Genomic DNA, 22071 nt, shown 5'->3' with positions numbered 1-22071 from the left:
TGTACAGACAGAGGGCAAGGGTCACCATACAGACTGGACAGAGCCCTTTCTCACTCTTCAGTAGACTGTCTTCGTAAAGGCAAAAACTGGTCAAATGGAATTTTAAAAACAATTTCCCAGCTCAATGTTTACTGTAGATTAATGACATCTGGGCCATTGTTGTCTTCAGTACAAGAGTTAGGGAACGTCTCCTCCAGTGGTGAAAACACAGGGTTTGGACAGTAAGTGGCAACCAGAAATATTCTCCCTGCTTGCTTCTCCATTCCCTCTAAAGAAGGAGGAAGGGCTCTCGTGGGTGGTGCTGGAGAACACCTAATAACGTTGGCTTCTAGTTTAGCTTTCCGGAAGCATCCAGTCACACACAAAAAGAGCTTATGAAGAAATTACAATCAAGGACAAATGCTAAACATGTATCGTTTGATTTAATAATTATAGGTTTATATTTTATGAAAGACATTTTGATAATAAAACCAATATTAAGCTACTTTGCATTACTTTGATTACTTTGATTACTCTCTAATGAAGTAAGTCACATATCCTACTGTTGGAGAAGACATTCTCTGTTAGCAGTTTGGTTTTGTGGTCAACAAATTGATAAAATGTCTACAACCACTCTACATGTTGAACTATGAGTTTCGTATCCGAAACTAAACGTTTTGTACCTTGAGATCCAGTGCTGCTACGTATCATGTAAAGTAAAACGTGATCAAAATGATGCCTCTTTGTTTTTCTTTTGTACAGTACACATTTTGGAACTTCATACCCAAGAACTTATTTGAACAATTCAGAAGAATCGCCAACTTTTATTTTCTTATCATATTTCTGGTACAGGTAAGGCCAGTGACCTTTCGGTCTTGGGTGATTAACCATGGTTTGCTAATAAGGAAGAAGGAGCAAGGACTCAGTGCCACTCGTCTACAGTTTCCTCCTTTATTTTTTTTCTCAAACACAAGTGTTTTAGTTCAGAGAGACCTATGTGCTAAAACATACATGTGAGCAGTCTGCATTTGAGTTGGTTCTGTCTACCTTCCAGCACTGGAGGGGGGAGATCAGGAGCTTCCTGATCTTTAGGAGAAATTTGCCAGCCCAGCTAAGCATTATTACCCTTCCCAAGCATGCATAGATTCTCCAAAGAAAACATTAAGAGAAAGAGAGGTGGGGTGGGGAAGGAGAGTGAAAACCACAGCGAGGTTTGAATTAGGGAGCAGTAGGTCAGATATATTTTAAGAACAGCAACCCAGTTTTTCTCAACCATTCAAAATACAACTGAAGGATTTTTAAAATTTCCCCCACATTAAGTTATCCAAATAATGTGGTTAAAGTGTGGCACCAGAAACAGGGTAGTAAATTAAAATAAAATGTACACTGGCATGAGACTTGTGTCTTTGCCACAGCTAACATCGTTTTCTTAAGCATTTCCCTTAATTTAAAAGAACTGCCCCTCAGTTTTATAGTAAAATAGGATGATTTACTTCTTAGCTAATTTATCTCTAGTGGTGGGATAAAGTTGGGTAACAGTAAAGCAATTTAAAATAAGTAAAAGCAAATGTTTGGTGGTGGTGTAATGGGGCCAGTCAGTCTGTCTAAAGTCACTAGAGCATGTTTTTGAAAATGGCTCTACAATTCTCTGTTATTTGCAGTTGATTATTGATACACCCACAAGTCCAGTAACGAGTGGACTTCCACTGTTCTTTGTCATTACTGTCACAGCTATCAAACAGGTAAGAATTTTACAGACAGAGGAAGAAGGCTATTATGTGTGTTGTATGTCTCCTCTTAACCAAAGCAAAGTAACCGGATTTGTTTTAGCCATTTTATAGAAAAATTAAACTGTGTTCTAAGAATTCATCTTTATACTTTTTTAGATTGAAACTCAAGTTAAAATAATAGAGATTATATAACTTAGTTGCTAATTTCATGCCCAATGAGTTTGAGGAGGAAACTATGGTTTTCACCTGAATCAGCCAGAGCTGGTGTGTGATTTCAGATGAATTGCTTAACCTGGCTGCATTCTCTACCGTCTCAACTGCAAGGTTCTGCTACCTGCAGAGGGCCTGGGATGTGGCTTCACAATAGCATGCTAAGTCCTGACTCACTCAGTGTGGACTGAATTATTCTTTCTGGTCCAGAGGAAGAAAGCCAGTGACTGACTGTAAAAAGAATGCGTCTCAGTTATTTACACTGTCCAGTTAGCCAGTTTAGTGTGGCAGCCATCACCACTCTCCAGTCCCAGAAAATTTCCACCACATGACAGCTCGTGGGTGCTGATGGGTAGCCCCATCTGGAGATGTAGACAGCTCTTTGGGCACCTGGCTTCCCTTTCATGTGCTGGGAGATATCACAGAGAAGTAGTAATTCATCACCCTTAACTCAAATGCACTTCTACATCCAGCGAAATCCAATTCAAAAGCATGTTAATCTAGAAACACCAAATGCTTGGTTGGAAAGTGTGTTTTCTCCTATTGGGGAAAGAATTTGAAATTATGCCTATTTAAGACCAAAAGGATTTGGCAGAGTTGTTAGTTATGAGAATTAGGTCAGGCCACTTTTATAAGGCTTGAGCTGGTATCTGAGTTGACATAGGAACAGCTCATATTGGTAATTTCCTGTTCTTGTTACCATCAATAAAATGCATATGTGCATGGAGAACTATACCCGACTTTTTGTGGGTGTCACAGTGAATCAGGAATTGTACTCAGTTTGCTAAGAATCTGGGTGGCCAGCTTCAATAAAAGACATAGGTGGGAACTGTACGTGGGCTCACTTGTGCTTTTCAGATAAGATATTTAAGTTCAGGTAGTAGAAATATGATTGGTACCGAGTTTCTTAATGACTTCTGTTCAGTTCATATTAAAAGCCTAAAAGTCTTATCCATCTTTTGACTCAAACATTTTCTTCTTAAGACCTTATACTAAGAATATATAGTGGATATTACAAAAATACAGTTGTAAAGATGTTTATCAGAAACACTGTAACTACAACCCAAATTGCCATGGAAAAACGTCCATGGTACGGCGGGAGTACAAAGCAGAACAGTATGTGCAGTATGCTTCTCATTTGGAAAACCTACACCCCCATCGGTTAGAATTCTGTTTATATATAATTATATTGATATGTTAATAATGTATATATTCATAGATTTTACAGAATGATAGGATTAGTTTCTTTGGGGGGAGGAGTGATTTATGTATTTCTTAGTTTTGTCCACAGACCACATAATACTTTTGTAATATATAAGGTAAAAACTGATTTAAGGAAGTTATTTCTGATTCTTTTATTTATGTCTTGATTTTATCTTCAAAAATGCATTCTCCTGCATGAGTTGCAGAGTGGCGATGAGAAACCCAGGCAGAGGACGCAGTGGAACACAGCCTAGATATACCATTTAAAAACTACTTTTCTTTTCTAATTTTCTGCATTATACATACCCTTTATTCGTTTATTCTATAGATATGATTGGGCTTCTTTCAGGCATAGCTTTTCTGTAGGCCCTAGAGATGGTAATGTTGAACAAGAGACGTTCCGGTGAGGGAGGCAGACACCGAGAAGCCAGGCACATGTGTGCACATACACATACCCACATGTGCATTATAGGGCATTGTAGTCTCAGTGGTGGGGGCCTCTCTGATATACGCACTTGGACAGGGAGCCAGGTGAGTGCAGTGGAAGGGGAACTGGAAAACCCCTGCCCCAGACCTCAGGCCATGAGAGACCCTGGCCCCTCAGGGACTCCAGACCATGGCCCTGACAGTGAGCCACCTGGTGTGTCGGACTCCAGAACGGCCATTCCACACAGATAGCCAGGATAAAGTTTGGGCAAACCCCATTAGATGGTGTGGAGTTGGGGCTCCCAGCAGTGGCCAGCCAGTCATGTCCACATTCAATCCAGGGAGGGCCCACCTTCTAGAGGTCCAAGGAAGGGTGGGGCCTTGACCAGCATGGTCACCAGGGGACACAAAGTGGAAGATTGAGGATCCACTTGTGGGAAAAGTGCCAGGACTCGCCAGTGGGTGGGTTTCAGGTGTCAGAAAAATGAGAGTACAAAGTGCCTTGTGGTTTCCTGCAGCCTCATCAGCCCTTCTCAGGACACGGCTGGGAGCGCGCAGCTGCAGGGCTCCTGGCCACCTCGCTTGTCCAGTGGCTGAGCCTGGCTATACCTCAGTCACACTCGTGGCCCCTCGCAGCAAAGTCCAGAAGGATGGGCTCAGAGCTGAGGGACCCTCCATGTTTCTCTCACTTGTCACATGGGAATCTTTCTTTTTGTTCTTTTAGGGCTATGAAGACTGGCTCCGCCATAAAGCAGATAACGCCATGAACCAGTGCCCTGTCCATTTCATCCAGCACGGCAAGCTAGTTCGGAAGCAGAGCCGAAAGCTGAGAGTGAGTGATAACTGACACAATTACCTGGCCTAAAACCAGTAACAATTAAAAAAAGTAATGTGGCAGGTTTTTTTTATTGAGTAGACACCCAAACTCTAAAACATCTTCCCCCAAATATTTCAGGGAAACTTACACTAGCTTTTCTTTTTTACTTAATTATTTATTTTTAGAGTTTTAATAAACTTTATTTTTTTAGAGCAGGTTTAGGTTCACAGCAAAATTGAGCAGAAGGTACAGAAATTTCCCATATATATACCCTGTCCCACCACTATCAGCAGCTCCACCAGGGCTGCCTGAAGTTTATGAGGTTATACCAGCAATTTGCAGTGTTTTTCACCTCGTGGCACACAGAAGCTAATTACTAAAATTCTGTGGCCCAACAAAAGTATATTTTTTGCTGATCTGACAGAAAGAAAATAGGTATAATTTTGATTCATTCACATTGGATGGCTCTTGTGTTGACTGTTGCCATTTCTTCTTTTTTCTTTTTTTTTTCTTTCTTTTTTTTTTTTTTTTTGACAATCTAAGGAAAAGATGTCAGCATCCCTGAATAGTCGGGTATTGCATGTTTTAAAAATTCTTGCAGCACACCAATTGCAAATCACTGAATTGTACTAACCAGTCAAAAAGAGGAAAGCTCTAAGCATTTTTAGGAAATCTGTTTTAGAACAAGGCAAAATCATATTAATATAAACTTTAGTATTGGAAATTATGGAAGTTGGTTCCAAAAACTCACTGAAGTTTTTTTAAGTATATTTTATTGATTATGCTATTACAGATGTCCCATTTTTTTCTCCCCTTTCTTCTCCTCCACCCTGTACCACTCTCCCACCAGCATTCCCCCCTCCCTTAGTTTATGTGCATGGGTCATTCATATAAATTCTTTGGCTTCTCTATTTTCTATACTATTCATAACCTCCCCCTGCCTATTTTGTGCCTACCATTTATGCTTCTTATTCCATGTACCTTTTCCCCCATTCTCTCCCTGGCCCCCCCACACTGATAACCCTCCACATGATCTCCATTTCTGTGATTCTGTTCCTGTTCTAATTGTTTGCTTAGTTGTTTTTGGTTTTGTTTTGTTTTTTTAGGTTCAGTTGTGGATAGGTGTGAGTTTATTGCCATTTTACTGTTCTGAGTTTTGATCTTCTTTTTCTTAGATAAATCCCTTTACCATTTCATATAATAAGGGCTTGGTGATCATGAACTCCTTTAAATTGACCTTATCTGAAAAGCACTTTATCTGCCCTTCCATTCTAAATGATAGCTTTGCTGGATAGAGTAATCTTGGATGTAGGTCCTTGTCTTTCATGACTTTGAATACTTCTTTCCAGCCCCTTCTTACCTGCAAGATTTCTTCTGAGAAATCAGCTGACAGTCTTATGGGAACTCCTTCATAGGCAACTGTCTCCTTTTCTCTCACTGCTTTTAAGATTATCTCCTTATCTTTAATCTCAGGTAATGTAATTATGATGTGCTTCCTTGGGTCTAACTTCTTTGGGACTCTCTGAGTTTCCTGGACTTCCTGGAAGTCTGTTTCCTTTGCCAGATTAGGGAAGTTCTCCTTCATTATGTTTTCAAGTAAGTTTTCAATTTCTTGCTCTTTTTTCTTTCTGACACCCCTATGACTTAGATGTTGGAACTTTTAAAGTTGTCCAGGAGGTTCCTCAGCCTCTCTTCATTTTTTCGAATTCTTGCTTCTTCATTCTGTTCGGGTTGAATGTTTATTTCTTCTTGTGGTCCAAATCATCAATTTTAGTCCCAGTTTCCTTCCCTTCACTGTTGGGTCCCTGTATATTTTTCTTTATTTCACTTAGCATAGCCTTCACTTTTTCCCCTATTTTGTGACCATACTCAACCGTTTCTATGAGCATCCTGATTACCAGTGTTTTGAACTCTGTATCTGATATGTTGACTATTTCTTCATCGCTTAGTTCTTTTTCTGGAGTTTTGATCTGTTCTTTCATTTGGGCCATATTTCTTTGTCTTGGCACGCTTGTTACATAGTAAGGGGCGGAGCCTTATGTACTCTCCGGGCAGGGCAACCCACGTTGCTCTGTTATGGTGCTATATGCGGGGAGGATTCCAAGAGGAAGCAATGCCACTTGCTCAGCTTTCCACCGGCTTTCAGTCACTTCCTCCACTACCCACAATCAAATTGTGCCCTTCTGGTGCTGATTCCCAGGTGGGTGGGTCTGTGTACATTCTAGGACCCTGTGGGCCTCTCCAACAAACTCTCCTGTGAGGCTGGGAGCTTCTGCCACCTCAACCCCCACGGGTGTTTTCAGTTAGAGGCTTTGAAGCTTTATTTTCCTGTGCTGGAACCTTGGGTTATGTGGTCTGTCTCGCTCCCCAGTTGGTCCTCCCAGTTTATCCTCATGGAAATGTAGGACCACCAGCCACCACCTCTCCCATCTGGTTCTCCAGCCACCACCCACCTGGTCCGCCAGCCACCACCTTGCCATGAGTCCTCTCTGTCCCAGCTGCCCATCTCTGCCCCTCCTACCCATCTGGATGAATGTGTCTTCTTTAATTCCTTGGTTGTCAGACTTCCATACAGTTCGATTTTGTGGCAGTTCTGGTTATTTTTTTGTTTTTAAATTTGTTATCCTTTTGGTTGTGTGAGAAGGCAAAGTGTATCTACCTAGACCTCCATTTTGGCCTCACTGAAGTTTTCATTTTAACTTTTTCCAATGAATGATTAGTGTAACTGATGTAATTTTATGTCTCCAAATGTGTGTTTAAATTAAGTGGATTACATTCATACCTGTGCTAGCTGTTTAGAAGCACCTATATATATAAAAATGATAGGTGTACTTTTACAGTTTGTGTGGGGTAATGTTGAGCTGTGACCCTAGCGGTGGAGCCCAGCTGTCCTCCTCTGTCACCTTCTCCCATCCTTGTCACCCTGCCCATGCCTTTTCTCCCCCACCCACCGACCTTTTCACCTCGCCTGGCAGCTCCACTGTCTCTCTGGGCTGCTTTCCTGACCAGAAATTGTGGTGGGGCCGTCAGGAAGTTGCAGTAAAGGAGTGTTGTCAGCCCTCGCACAAAGTGACAGAAAAGTGGGCCTTCACTGTCGGGTACATCCTGAAGAGGGGCGGCCCCATCAGCCTGAGGATCGGTGGTTGTCTCAGGAAAACGACAGGGTCCAGGATATAAGAATACACAGGAGGCATGTTCACGTGTCGTCAGCGTGTCACCCATCTTTGTTAACCTGCTTTCAGATGTTATCTGTATTATACATGCTATTGTATGTATTTTAAAGTTTTTAAACAACCTTTTCTTTGCTTTATAAATTTTACTGTCCAGATGTTTTAGTAATTCTGAATAAGCTTCCCCTCAGCCTGTACTGGCGATGTTTTCCCAGTGGTCATGGGGTCGGGGAGGTGAGGGGCTGGGTGCACGGACCTCGCAGCCGTGGGAACAGCAGTGGGGGCCCCGTGTATGTGTTAACAGGCTCCTTCAGATCCCAGGCCCTACATGGAGTTTCCTTGAACAATTCTATTTCCTTTGTAAAGTCTCCCATACTTTTTTTTATGATTATTTTTTAAGTTACAGTTGACACACTGTATGAGTTTCAGGTGCATGACATTCGTATACCTTACAAATTGATCACCCTGATAAGTCTGGTAGCCATCTGGCACCATACATAGTTATTACAGTATTGTTGACTGTATTCCCATGGTTTATATCCCCATGACTGTTTTTATAACTAGCAATTTGTTACTTTTAATAAACGTCTCTTTGTTTACAAACACACCTATACAGTGTCTACCAGCAGAAAATTGAATTTTTAATGCATCAATCTCCTATGGGAAATGACTGCTCTGTATCCGCCTGTTCTAAGCTGATGGTTCTAAGTCGACAGTGTGCGACAAGGAAGAGAGATCAGGCTGTCCCTGCAGCTCCAGGCATCCTCTTCCGCGGCCCGGCTCAGGCCTTCGCAGGATGCGCAAGGCTGTTAGAAAAGAAACCTTCAGTCTGTCCCTCCGTTTCAAGAATGTCATAATGTAAATGGGATCACGCAGTTTAAAACCTTTGGGGGGTGGCTTTTTTGCTCAGCCTAATTCCCTTGATTTCCCACAGTTGTGTGCCTCAGTAGCTACTTCCTTTTCTTGGAGACCTTGGTGTGGGTAGCCTGGAGTTCGTTTACACTCAATAATTGAAGGACATTTAGGTATTTTCTAGTTTGGGGCTATTATGAATAAAGCTGCTATGGACATTTCCATACAGATTTTTGTGTGAATAAAACTTCCATTTCTCTGGTATATAAAAGCTCAAGAGTTGAATTGTTGTGTCATAGAGTAAATCCATTTTTAGTTTTAAAAGGAATTGTCAAAAAATTTCCCGCAGTGCTTGACAATTTTACTTTCCCGTAAGCAGTGTATGAGAGATCCAGTCCCTCCACATTCTTGTCAGCATTTGTTGTTGGCACTGTTTTTTATTTTAGTCACTCTGATATCTCAGTGTGGTTTAAATTTGCATTTCCCTAATAATGGCTAACTATGTTGAATATCTTCCCATGTGCTTATTTGTCATCTTACATCCTGCTGGGGGGGTAGGTGGTGCAGGGGTTTTTACTGATGAATTTTGAAAGTTCATATAGTCTAAATATTAGTTCTTTGTCAGAAATCCCTTAATGAGGTTTTCACAAAGAACATTTTTAAAATTTTGAGGAAGTCCAATTTATTGATTTTTTCTTTCCTCTTATGGGCTGTGCTTTCAGTGTCAAGATTAAGATCTCCTTGCCTAACCTGGAGCCCAAAGATGTTCTCCTGTGCTTTTTTCTAACAGTTTTACAGGTTTTTGTTTTAAAGGTTTCATTTATTTATTTTTAGAGAAAGGGGAAGGAAGGGAGACAGAAAGAGAGAGAAACATCATTGTGCAAGAGACACATCGATCAGTTGCCTCGCACATGCCCCCAACCAGGGAACTGGCCCGCTACACAGGCATGTGCCCTGCCTGGGAATCAAACCGGCAACCTTTTGGTTGGGAGGCCTATGCTCAATCCACTGAGCCACACCAGCCAGGGCAAAGTTCCTTGGGTTTTTACCTATGACTGCCCAATTGTTCTACCATCATTTTTGGAAAGGCTGTCCCTCCTCCATTGAATTGCTTTTGTGCCTTTGTCAAAAGTCAGTATGCATGTTTGTGTGGGTCAGTTTCAATGTTTTTTGTTCTACTTCACTGGTCTCTGGCCAGTCCTCCGCCAGTCCCAGCACAGTCCTGGTTACTACAGCTACATGGAAAGCCTTCCTATCGGCAGCGTGACACCCCCACTTCATTCTTCTTGTTAAAGACTGTTGGAGCTATTCTGGGGCCTACACCTTTGCACATACATGTTAGGCTAAGCCCATCTGTGTCTACAAAAATCTTTGCTAGGATTTTGATAGGAATTTCACTAAACCCAGAGGTCTGTTTGAGGGTTAGTCCTCCAATTTTAAGTTCTCAGACAGTCAGTTGGAACAATATTTGGAGTGTGACAGGGAACTCCACTTATGGTATAGACAGAAGCGTGGTGATGTCCTGATTCTGGAAGCACGTTGCATGTGGCAGCTGGAATATCCATGCGATTGGAAGGATTTTGAACCCTCTAGCTTGGTGGGTCCAGATTGGTGGGATTTTGATGGTTATTTACCTTCTAGACACAAAGTCTAAAGTCACAATCAGAGAAAATGGGCCTTTTTGGAAATCAGATGTCTCGCTTGGTGATGGTACTAAAACTGGGATGATTTCATCTTATTTAAAAATCCTTATGGCAAATATTCTTGGCTCATTTTTGCTCCAGTTTTTGTAATATGTGTGGTTGTCACTTCTGCTTTATTCTTGGTCATACTTGAGTGGTCTGGATAGTATCTTGGTTCTGTTTTTCAGCCAGCTTTTACAGCTCTTATACCTGGTTTATATAACCTAATTTTAAATCAGCACCTTCTTACAGGAATAATTCCCACTTGGACACATTAATGAAACACTAGAACTCATCCTGCTAGGCTGAATCAAGGATAAGCCTGTTGTGGATGTTTGTCTGTGTTTCCATTGCAAAATATTTAATCATACTGCACTTTGGTAATTCACAGATCTAAAATTGGTACATGGAAACCTCACCTGCTCTGTCCTTGGTTTGGGCAGAATGCCTGGGAAATGATCTTTCTCTAGAGTTACATAGTATCCACATATCCTCCTGTAAACAAACACCATAATGGTATCTGTGAGTATCAACTGGCACTTTAGGAAAAGAAAACCTGTTGCACAGAAGCAGGTTCATTCCATGGCACTGTCTGTCTGTCCTGCAGGTTGGGGACATCGTCATGGTCAAGGAAGATGAGACCTTCCCCTGTGACCTGATCTTCCTCTCCAGCAGCCGTGGAGATGGGACCTGCCATGTGACAACCGCCAGCTTAGATGGAGAATCAAGTCACAAAGTAACGTGCCTTTTGTTGGAGACCCCGTACAGGGCCTTACCTTCCATCCCCAGCTGTGCTTGTGTGGCTAGAAACTACTGAATATATCATGTTTGGAACGTCAGTGTTTTCAGTGAAAACCCAGGGAATTGTGCTGGCCTAATTGTTTTTTGACTTTGGCTTCTTTCTCTCTATTTTGTACTTCTTTCTTTCCACCCTCAGTATCTGTAATATCGAACCATCTTGAGTTAACAGAAATAACTTCATGTTACTTATGTAGCTGTGTCCTTTAGGGGAGGCACCAAATTAAGGATGTAATGAATAGATTGTTGCAATTTTGAAAGTTTTCATTTTACCAGTCAGAATTAGTGTCTTCATGACCCTGGAATTCTGTGAGAAGTCACACATGAGTCTGTATTTTGCCTCACTGTTACTTCATTGAGTGTCTTTTTATTAAAATACTTAAATAATATCTGAGGTTATAATTAATTTCTTACATTCAGTATGGAATTCTGTACTGGTAGCTGATGCTACAAAATTTTAATTAACAATCATGAAAGAATAGCACATATCGCTATTAATTTTAAGGTTTTCATTATTTTAAAAATCTGGAAGCTTTCAAGGAGTTTATAAAAGTGAGCATGTCTCAGTGGATTCAACCATTTCTAAGGCATCAGCTCACAAACTTACAATTCTAACATGGTACTTAAGCAATACCTATGGATATAGGTAATTTCTAGGATGGAAAAAGAAATTTTCTTTGCAAAAAGACTAAAGGATATGCTAATCCTTTATAGTTACTCACAGTATTATTGTATAAAGCCCTGTGGGGTTTTCCCGGCACTTACTTTCATGTTTTCTATGTAGCATACCCCAGGAGAGTCGACCTTCTGCCACAAGCAGTTGTGAGCAACCGCGATTCTGGGAATGTAAATCCCAGGGTGGTTGTCAAGTGTTTATTGTAACCTGCCACAGGGCTCTGGAATATGGGGAGTTTATGTGCCCGTCCTTTCCGACAATAAACGTCTCTAACTATCCTCCTGTCTTTCTCTCTAATCATCAAATGCCGGACAAATAAAGTGTGTAATGAATCAACAAAACAAACAGCCGCACACCCTCGCTGTTGGCAGTGGGCTGCCCTCCCCCTCCCGTCCCACGGGAGGGATGTTGTCCACACACTTTTCAGCATCGCTGTGGAACAGATGCTGCAGGCCTCCACGTGCATCACTCTTTTCGGGGTAAAATTTTGTCACAGTCCAGACTGGCAGGCATTACTGTAGATTCCATGTTTCGCTTTGACCTTTTGTGTGTCGTGACCAGGGCGAGGCGGTTCCTGACGCTGATGGCAGCTCTCTGTAAACAATAGGGTGTTACATGAACAAAAGGGAATATTTTAGCGTCTAAATTTGTTGCCTCATTAAGAGTCACCACCATGACAGGTAAATCAAGCCGTCCAATTTTGAAGAATTCCAAGTGTTGCTGTTAGTTTTAAGTTGAGGGCACTGGGTAAGAATGGAAGAACTTTCTGACACCTAATAGACATAGGAATAACAGTAGTAATCTATAAATTGATAACTTTTTAACATTTGCAGACTCTTTGTTATACTTGCCTCCTATGCTAATCAGGCTTTGTAATTGGTCTTGTTTATATGCACAAAATATTGGATGTCGGGGCTGCCCTAGGATTGGAGGCATTGGCTGCTAGGTTTGTTTGTGTTGCTCATTTTGTTGTGAATTCACATTTCTTGTCGATCCGTAGACACATTATGCAGTTCAAGACACGAAGGGATTTCATACTGAAGAAGATATAGACGGCCTACATGCCACCATTGAGTGCGAGCAGCCCCAGCCTGACCTCTACAAGTAAGTCGGATCTGCGTTCCCCCAAGTGTCTCTTTATCCCCAACGTTGTTCTTGCTCTCCGCCCTAAATCGTCCAGCAGCCCAGTTGTTTGGAAAGAGAGTGTAAATCACTGCTGAACAGTTAAGACCGAGGTAAAAATAGGTTACTTACATATTTTCAGAGTCCAGCAACATTTAAATCTATAGCTACTTATATAAACATTAGAAGTGACTTAATGGAACTAAATTTATTGCAGAAAAAAATTTTTTCTGTATTTTGAGAAAGTAATTTGAAGGAAAATCATTTAAGTCATGGGTTAATAAGAATAGGAAGTAAACTAAGAAAAGAGGAGGAAGGTAGAGTGGTTTAGCCACGCGTGGATATGCTTTGAGTACAGAATCCCAGGTCCTGCATGCACATTTTCTCCTTTCTTAGCGACAGGAAGGCAGGTGTGTAGGACAGGGCACTTCCGGTGTGCCTCTCCCTCCTGAGTTGCTCCCGTCTCAGTGACCTCACTTTTGTGTTGCCAGGTTTGTGGGCCGCATAAATGTTTACAATGATCAGAATGACCCCGTGGTGAGGTAAGGAGATTTGCTGCTTCTCAACCCTTCTGGAGATTTCTTTCTCTATATTTTTAAGTTATGAGTGAATTTCTTTACTGATAAGAGTTGTTTTTTTCTGTTGCTGCTTATTGGGTTTTGAAAATAATTCAACTTTCCCAGAAGTCCTGGCTCTAGTGTTTTCTGATTTCTTTTGTGTGTACACTGTATATGTTAACAAATTAAGATGCTGGTGGAAAATGTTCTCTCACGAGATTCTGCTGAGGGTCTTCTTGCAGCAGGGAAAGTTCAGGAGCATCTCACAGTTCCAAGGCAAAGGAGAGGGTGTGGTTTCCCCCATTAGAAATTCCCTTTCATAATTTATAGACAAGTATGTTGTCATTAACTATGAGGCTGAAAGATTTCTGACTTGGAAGCCCTTTTATTAGAACATGTGAACCTACTCAAAGTCATTACTGGGATACATTTTTGGCTCTGGATTTCATCTACACTTGAGGGGATGTGCTTCACAAGGGCCTGGCACAGGCTCACATTCACTTGGGGATGTAGGAACCTGTTGTCCGGGTATTATTGTGACCACTGCAGGTCACAGGTGGATATGCCCACCTACTTATGGTCAGGACAGGTGTGAGCTGGTAGGGTCCAGCCCACATCTCTCTGCTTCTGTGCCTATGTCTGCATCTTTAGGCCTGTGGGCATTTTACCTGGACATTGTTTCAAGATCCTGGCAGTTCTTTGCTGCTGAGGTATCCAAGATCTACAGTTTAGGAAATTGTCTTTAAGTAGGTTTAAAAGTTGATCCTTTTTGTAAACCTCAGTTGTTAGACAAATTATCTTTTTCCAATTTAAGCAGTCTCCAAATTGCTGATGTCCTGATAGTACTTTATGTATTTAAAAAAAAAAAGGCGCCCAGATGTAAAATAAAGTCAATGGGAGATTGCTGCAAAATAATGTTACTGAAATATAATTCATAATTCATTGGGGCTTATCTCCTTGAGAGGCCCCTGAAATGATTTGTCTTAAGGAAATAATTTGTGCACTTCTGGCATGTTTTTATCGTCATTATTTATCACCTGGTTAGTTGGTGCATTTTAGCATTTACGAAGGCATTGCCATGGTCTTTGCAAAATATTAGTCCACAGGTAATTCCTAGTTACTTTGAAGAAACAACCTGTATTTCTGTGTCTTGTGTGAATTAGTGTTTAAACAAGTAATAGGTTTAGATTTATTCATACTACTAGTGGGATGAATCCAAAAAAGTAAATAGAGCAGGCTTTTCATGCTTTGTATTTAGACAAAGTTTAATGCTGAGCAGCTTGGAAAGATAATTACTAATATGTTTTGTATTTTGAGAACAATTCTACTTAGCTTTTTATGTATTTTTACTATTCAGGCTTTTAATATTTGGGTATTTAAAGATATTTATACATTTGTGGTATGGACAGTTATGAATTATATATCTAAGTTCTTAATCCATTCAGGGTAATATTTCTTTGTCTTCCTGTCCAGACTAGAAGCAAAGTACTTTTTAAAGTAGATTACTTTTAGACTTCCGAGAGCCACCTTTTAAAGGAGCCATTTGTTTCCATAAGCACGTTCAACATGAATTACTGTAGGAGTGCTGCTCGCAGAAGCTGACAGCACTTACAATACGGCCAGACAGCTGCAAGTGTGCAGCCCCGGGAGCTCTGGCAGGCAGGCTGCTCGTGGTTGGCAGGCTGAGGGGCGGGATTGAGACCATCGGACAGCCCTGGGCAGGCATGTCAGGTCGTGTGTCCCAGGCAACTCTCTACTCTCAGCAGCCCCCTCTCTGTCTCATCTTCAGCTGGACACAGTCCTGAGCTGTATCAGCCAAGTTTACTGAACATGTTTTAAGTTCATAGCATTCAGTAGGTTCTCAACATTCCATAGTTAAAGGAAATTAAATATACTGAAAAAGTAAAAAAACAAACTTCAGCAAATGCTTTCAACTCTTTTCCTCTCCCTTTGAAAGAAAATCAGTAGAATGCTGACAATAGCAAAATTTGTAGAGTTGAATTCTGCTTCCCATTTCTATTTTATTCTTGGGAAATGAGAAGACATTTTTACTCCATCAACAAAGGGAACTGCTGGAACATGAACCTCCTAAAGGTAGAGATTCTGTCTGTTGCTCCCTCTCGAGTGTTGAGTGTTTAGGACAGTGCTTGTTCTTACATGAGTGACTTTTAAATTCCGGGTGGTTGCCTCTTTCCCCCAAGGCAGCAATGCGTGAGTTGTTCCAGACTTATAGGACACCTGTATTCAGAGGGTCTCTGTGGACTTGACCGCCAGTGTTTATAAATGCACACAGAGTACCCCAGCCTTCATCTTTAAAGTATGATTGTATGACATGAGACACACTGACTGTCCCTAAGGATGGGATAGCTTGATGCCACGTAAGTCACAGGCACCACCCTTTCACTTTTCCAGAACATTTGGGGGTGCTCCAGTCCCGTGGCCCTCAAACCTGAGACCTATTAGGAGCAAGTTTCTGGTTCAGCCTGTCAAGTCGATGCTTTTGACAAGTCCCAGGTGCTGCTGATGGCACTGGTGCGGGGACACCACTTGTCAGCCCACTGCTCTCACAAGCAATCTCTTAATAGAATGTTGTTAAAACCTTCAGATCTGCCTCAGTAGGTCTGGGGTGGGGCCGGGAGCCTGCATTCCTAACAAGGGCCGCACTAGGATAGCAGGAGCTTGCAAAGCTGGAACTCTGCAGAATTCTTCCAGCAGAGCAAGTTCTTAGCCTCCTGCAGGTAAAGATCACACACTTTCACTTGGACCCAGGCTAACTTTTCCAATGTAAATATAAGCAAGTCTACATTTAAACAGTTTCCTCTTAAAATGAAGTCTGTCGGCAAATGAATCGCCTTGTACCTTGTAGCGTGCCTTCGTGATGACATCTCCATCGCCCTATTTCTGGCCATTCTTGTCTTTGCAGGCCATTAGGATCGGAAAACCTGCTTCTTAGAGGAGCCACGCTAAAGAACACTGAGAAAATCTTCGGTAAATGTTTGAATTAGTCAATTATTAATATAGCCTCTAAAACTAAGGGTACTTTACATAATTAAAATAGTGGTACCATGAAAGAATCTCTTGTGCTTGGAGGTACTGTGGATTTGATGGCAGCGATGATTCTGCCTCCCTAAGAAAACTGATATTGATGTATCACCACAATCCATAAAGCAATGGCTTCTGAGGATATTGCGTATCTATTAAGTGCCTGTAGTTTTCGACTCAGAAACGTGAAGCTAATCTATACAAGAATTCACTCAGTATATTTGGTCACAAATTTCTTCTAGTGGCTGCATTTCTTTGCTCATGTCTCCCATTTTTTTGGTGGGTTATTTTTATATTTTAATTAAAATGAGACAACTTAAAATATATAGATGTGCCCTATAGTGGGAAAACTCAACTTACTAAAATCAGAAGTTTTAAAAAAAATTCAGATTGTCCCCTGTGCCAGAAATGGAAAAGAATTCCTTTAGTCTAAAGAATCCTGATGTGTGACTCTGTTATGAACAGCTAGCTTGCCTAGTAAAATTAAAAATGTAATTTGTTTTATCCAAAATTCCATTTTAATTTATAGTCGTGTGTAACTCACTATGTAAAGGCAAATAAAGTTGTGTTATTGTTCTGACATTTATTCTTCTATGTTATAGGTGTTGCTATTTACACGGGCATGGAAACCAAGATGGCATTAAATTATCAGTCAAAATCCCAGAAACGATCTGCTGTAGAAAAGTAAGTTTCAGCCCCCTGCCCTGTTGCTTGAAGTGCATAAAAATCTGTGACTTAACACTATCCCAAACCACCATAGATATGAAAACATTTTTCTCTTGGCCTTATTAGCAGTTTCTTCATAGTGTCTAGATTGACCGTAGAGCTGATTATTTAGACCAACTGTCTTATTTTGTGGGGGCGTAAATGGCCTCACACCTTCAGCCCACTTCTGCAGGCTCCCTCCTGCGGACACCCTGAAGTCCCAGTTCGAAGTCATTTGCAGATGCTCCACAGCTCCTCCCACCACTTCATGAAAAAGTCCAAAGAGGATCATTTTTAATTTGGGGTGTTGAAAAACACATTTTACTAAGGAAAGCATTAGTAGAGAGAAAAGAGTCTTCCTTTTAGTAAACCATGAACTCCTTATAAAACTAAGTCAAGGAGAAAGTTGAATTTATAAGAAAATGTGGCCCAGAATTTCTTTCTCTTCTTGTTAAAGTGTATCCTTGACTTGCAATGGGCCACTGAGCAGCTACAAATTATTTAACAAAATCCTGCCCACCACTTAGAGACTGGGGGTAAGACTGGTAGGGTGTCTTCTGCCCACACTTGAAATGTCAGTCTCTAAATGTGGTCCTTCTTCCTGGTCCATCTCTGGCTACATCAAGTATGAAAATGCAGATTTGGTTCTTAAGTAAGAATGCTTTATTTCCAGAAGTCTACATAGACAGATAGGTTTCAGAAATAGATACTGGAAAATCATAGATTCTTCACAATGTCTGCTAAGACATTGGCCAAGGAGTCAGCGTTATTCTTACTCTGAGAGCCATTTCCTTTAGTGTGGACTTCCCTCCCTCCCTGCTTCCTTTGTGGTGATAATCTCTAAACTTGGAACTCACTGATTGATACTTAGTGGTAGAAAAAAATTGATTTCTGGATGTTCTTTACATGATAGAAGCCTAGACCATGCAGAAACCCTGGTCGGCAGTGTGAAATACCGGTGGTGGTTTCTCTCCTGTTTACAGAACTTTCCCTTTACTTAGCTGTTTCCCTTGTGGCACCTAGAATCACGGCCAGTGACCACGGAGGAGAGACAGATAAATTTTTATTTCCCTGTGGCAGTTGATTGGGGGGAGACGGCGTTAAAACCCATCGCTGTGATATTGCTGATCTGTTCTGTCACAGTGTGTTTGCCCTGACACGCAGGTGTGCAGCTCTCGGTTCTTCAGGGAGCGGTAGCTCACTCACATCACTGTCCTGTGTTTTAGATCAATGAATGTGTTCCTCATTGTGTACCTCTGCATTCTGATCAGTAAAGCACTGATAAACACTGTCCTGAAATACGTGTGGCAGAGTGAACCATTCCGAGATGAGCCGTGGTATAATCAGAAAACCGAAGCAGAGAGACAGCGGAACCTGGTATGGAAAGTGATATCCTTGGCAGTGATCAAATACGCCTGTAGCCCGTTGTTATGAAAATGTGTCAATGAGAACATGACGAAGTTGGGATGAATTAAATCTTTGTGATAGATATTGAAAGTACCAGTTGCCTCTCTAGCTGTAGACACTGGTTGCTCTTCCCTTCTTTGGGTATTTGAATATACAGGTCTGGAAAAGTACTGGTTCCCATAGTAAATTCATATGGACATACCTTAAATGCTTTTGGTGTTTCCAGAACCCAAAGCAGTGTCCCATATTTAGAGGATGCTCAGTGAGTGCTCATTAATGGTTGTGAGGTAAATGGTGCTTACTTATGGTAAGTACATCCAAAAAAGGAGAATCTCAGTTATATGGAAATAAGGGTAAAAATTGATTTCATTTTTCCTTAGGAGATTTCAGTTCAGCTGCCCATGTTTATGAAAAGCATTTTCCCCCAAAACAGGATATTAAAATGATTTAATTGAATCTCCTCTCCTGTGAACAGTATAGTTTTCTAGTTGGTCCCACTGAGTGCAGACCTGAGCCACATGCAGCTCCAGACCTGTGTCAGCTCAGTGCAGACCTGAGCCACATGCAGCTCCAGACCTGTGTCAGCTCAGTGCAGAGCAGGGCTGTGTGCAGCTCCTGCCTGTGTCAGCTCAGTGCAGACCTGAGCCACATGCAGCTCCAGACCTGTGTCAGCTCAGTGCAGAGCAGGGCTGTGTGCAGCTCCAGCCTGTGTCAGCTCAGTGCAGACCTGAGCCACATGCAGCTCCAGACCTGTGTCAGCTCAGTGCAGAGCAGGGCTGTGTGCAGCTCCAGACCTGTGTCAGCTCAGTGCAGAGCAGGGTTGTGTGCAGCTCCAGACCAGTGTTGGCTCAGTGCAGAGCAGGGCTGTGTGCAACTCCAGACCTGTGTCAGCTCAGTGCAGAGCAGGGCTGTGTGCAACTCCAGACCTGTGTCAGCTCAGTGCAGAGCAGGGCTGTGTGCAACTCCAGACCAGTGTTGGCTCAGTGCAGAGCGGGGCTGTGTGCAACACCAGACCTGTGTCAGCTCATTATAGACCTGAGCTAGGTATAACTGTCGACCAGGGCCCACTGAGTCCAGATCAGGTCTGATTCAAATCCAGACCAGGGCCCATTGAGTCCAGAGTGGGACTTTGTGCAACTCCAGATATTGGCCCACTGAGTCCAGATCAGGTCTGGTACAAAACCACACCAGGGTTCACTGAGTTCAGCCTAGGGTTTGTGTAAATCCAGAGTAGGGTCCCCACTTCTTCCCTTTGTTCAGTTGGGCCTCCCATAAATCTGAACAGCTCAGAAATAAGGACAAAACTATATAGAAAACTCATTTGCACCAGACTGATACTTTTGGCATCTGTGGGCTATTACATTGTAGTCAGTTGAGCATTGGTCAGAGTCTCCAAGGAAACTCGGAATGCCCAAAATGTACTTTCCCACTGGCGCTCTGTTGGGGGGCCTCCTGTCTCCTGACAGTGTGACTGTCTAACGGGCGACTTAATCCTCACCCACCACAGGCCTGGCTGGCCTGAGGCCATTGCAGTGCTAAAATTAAGTGACAGGCACGTAAACCTTACTTTTGGATTTGAAATACTTGGATGTAAAAACTGCACTTGTATGATTTGTGCCTAAGTTTTAATGGCAGTGATGCTGTTACACAGATGTGGGCGATCACAGTGTCCTCTCAGTTTCTCAGGGCGTTCACGGACTTCCTGGCCTTCATGGTTCTGTTCAACTACATCATCCCCGTGTCCATGTACGTCACAGTGGAGATGCAGAAGTTCCTTGGCTCGTATTTCATCACCTGGGATGAAGAAATGTTTGACGAAGAAATAGGGGAAGGGCCTCTGGTCAACACCTCAGATTTAAATGAGGAGTTAGGACAGGTCAGTGTCTCCCAAATTGTCTTTCATAATCTTTTGCAGATTAAGCCCCTCCGTTTTATGTTCCCAGGCAGCTAGATTCTAAGTGATTCCTGTCACGTACGTACGTCACCCAGCTGTTCAAATGACAACTTTTCTGTTTTAATTCGTGCAGAGAGATAGAGCCTTTGGTGAAAGACAACAACATTTTTTTTTTTACTTTAATCGTATGAGAATTGGTAGTTTCTATATTTATAAGTTATGTAGAATTAATTACATTACCTGGTGGGTACAAGCTCATCCATGCCCTAAGCGGTGCTCATTCTGGGTAATGCTGCACATTGAGGTGAAGGGGTGGGTAAAGGTGAGCTGACGTTCACTGAGTGCCTGCTGTATAGGCATTGCACTCAGCTTTGGTCCCTGATTTCCTTCACTTCTGACAGCGAGCCAATTATTCTCATTTTAAAGATGAGCAAAGTGAGACCCCAGGGAGTCCCAAATGCCTGCTGTATTGCAGGGTTCAAAATTCCTGCATTGAAATCCTGCTGCACATTGACAACTTCATGGCAGGGGGCAGGGGACAGGAGCTCTGTGCACCTTGAGCTTCTCTCAGTCTGTAAAATGGGCATAATAACAGGTACCTGTCTTGCCAGAGTGTCACGGGGATTGAATGAGATAACAGGTGAGGCTCCCACCACAGTGTCTAATGGAACCTCCACGGAATCATTGCCATCCAGGATCACCTGGGTGGGGGGCAGAGCCCATACTCACTCCAGTCCACCTGACCCCAGACTCAGCCTCTCCCTTGAAAAGGAGAGCTAAGGAGAGGCCTGTCCTCCCGACTTTGGTCCCCTGGGAGCCTTTTTTACTGGGAGCCTTCCCACCACCCCCCCGTCTAACCTTTCCCAGCCTTTAAGTTGCAGGAAAGGGCATTTGGGAAATGCTAATTTATTATTATTATTTTTAACAGGAAGAAATGTTCAGTAGTATTTTTGCAAACAGAGCTATTTTAGACTAGTAGCTGAAACCCACTCCCTTGTGGCCCCCAAACAGCAGTCTATAATAGATGTTGAGACTCTGACAGATACGTTGTTACTAAAAGGTAATATTTTGCTTGTTCATGAATTTGACTTTGAATGCATTCCTCTAGGACATTCCACACCCCTGGTGGTGGTGTATTGTCTCAGTCAGCAATGCACAAATCATAATTTGGTTGCTCATTACTAGAATATCTTTACCTCTGTGGATTTCATATCCTTTACAATAATAAATGGTATATGTTGTGTATTCCTGAGAAATTCATGGAGGAAGGATTTTTTTTTTCTGTAACAAGAAAAATGTAGAGCTGTGTGCAGTGCAGCAAATTATTCTGACTCAAAAAGTCTGAAAATGACTTTATAACACCAGTGCTCCAGAGATGTGTGCAAAGGCTTGTCTTAGAGGAGGAAATATTGTGAAGTATTCATTATTACTGTGGATCCTCACTTTGAAAAAAGTCAGGTGTCGTTGACTTCAAACAACGTAGCCACCTCTGCCGGGGAGTGATCTTGAATGTGGACAGTACTCAAGTGGCTAATTTTCCAGATCATGGGGAGAGGCTCAGCAGAGTTTTAGGCAAGCATTTAATGGCAGGCTTATTTAAATAATTCATAGGGCGCTACTTTGTACTTACCAGTTACTTATAAGAGCCAAGCATACATGGAAAAAGCATTTTCTGCTGTGGGATTTACAACAGAAAAGAACATTTTTCTGAGAGTCCTACTGAAAAGGCACACTGTAAAACACACAGCTGGTTTTATTATGGGTTTTTTATGCTTCCCACACTCTGTACTCTGTCACTTTA

The 22071-nt window shown here is 42.0% G+C and overlaps 1 protein-coding gene across 3 annotated transcripts in view; it reads left to right on the top strand.

The window, feature by feature from the left end:
- The window catches only part of ATP11A (ATPase phospholipid transporting 11A), a 140713-nt gene that overhangs the window by 75030 nt on the left and 43612 nt on the right, over positions 1-22071 (top strand). For all 3 annotated transcript variants that reach the window (XM_024578881.2, XM_024578884.3, XM_024578886.3), the window contains exons 3-12: positions 742-831; positions 1641-1721; positions 4273-4380; positions 10677-10805; positions 12544-12647; positions 13157-13207; positions 16146-16210; positions 16867-16948; positions 18196-18346; positions 20055-20252. In XM_024578881.2, the coding sequence (XP_024434649.2) occupies positions 742-831; positions 1641-1721; positions 4273-4380; positions 10677-10805; positions 12544-12647; positions 13157-13207; positions 16146-16210; positions 16867-16948; positions 18196-18346; positions 20055-20252 (1059 nt within the window). The remainder of the gene's footprint in view (positions 1-741; positions 832-1640; positions 1722-4272; positions 4381-10676; positions 10806-12543; positions 12648-13156; positions 13208-16145; positions 16211-16866; positions 16949-18195; positions 18347-20054; positions 20253-22071) is intronic.

This window comes from Desmodus rotundus, chromosome 13 (assembly GCF_022682495.2).
Source record: "Desmodus rotundus isolate HL8 chromosome 13, HLdesRot8A.1, whole genome shotgun sequence".
NCBI lineage: Eukaryota > Metazoa > Chordata > Mammalia > Chiroptera > Phyllostomidae > Desmodus > Desmodus rotundus.
The sequence above is the reverse complement of the archived record's forward strand: the minus strand, read 5'-3'. Positions and strand labels throughout refer to the sequence as shown.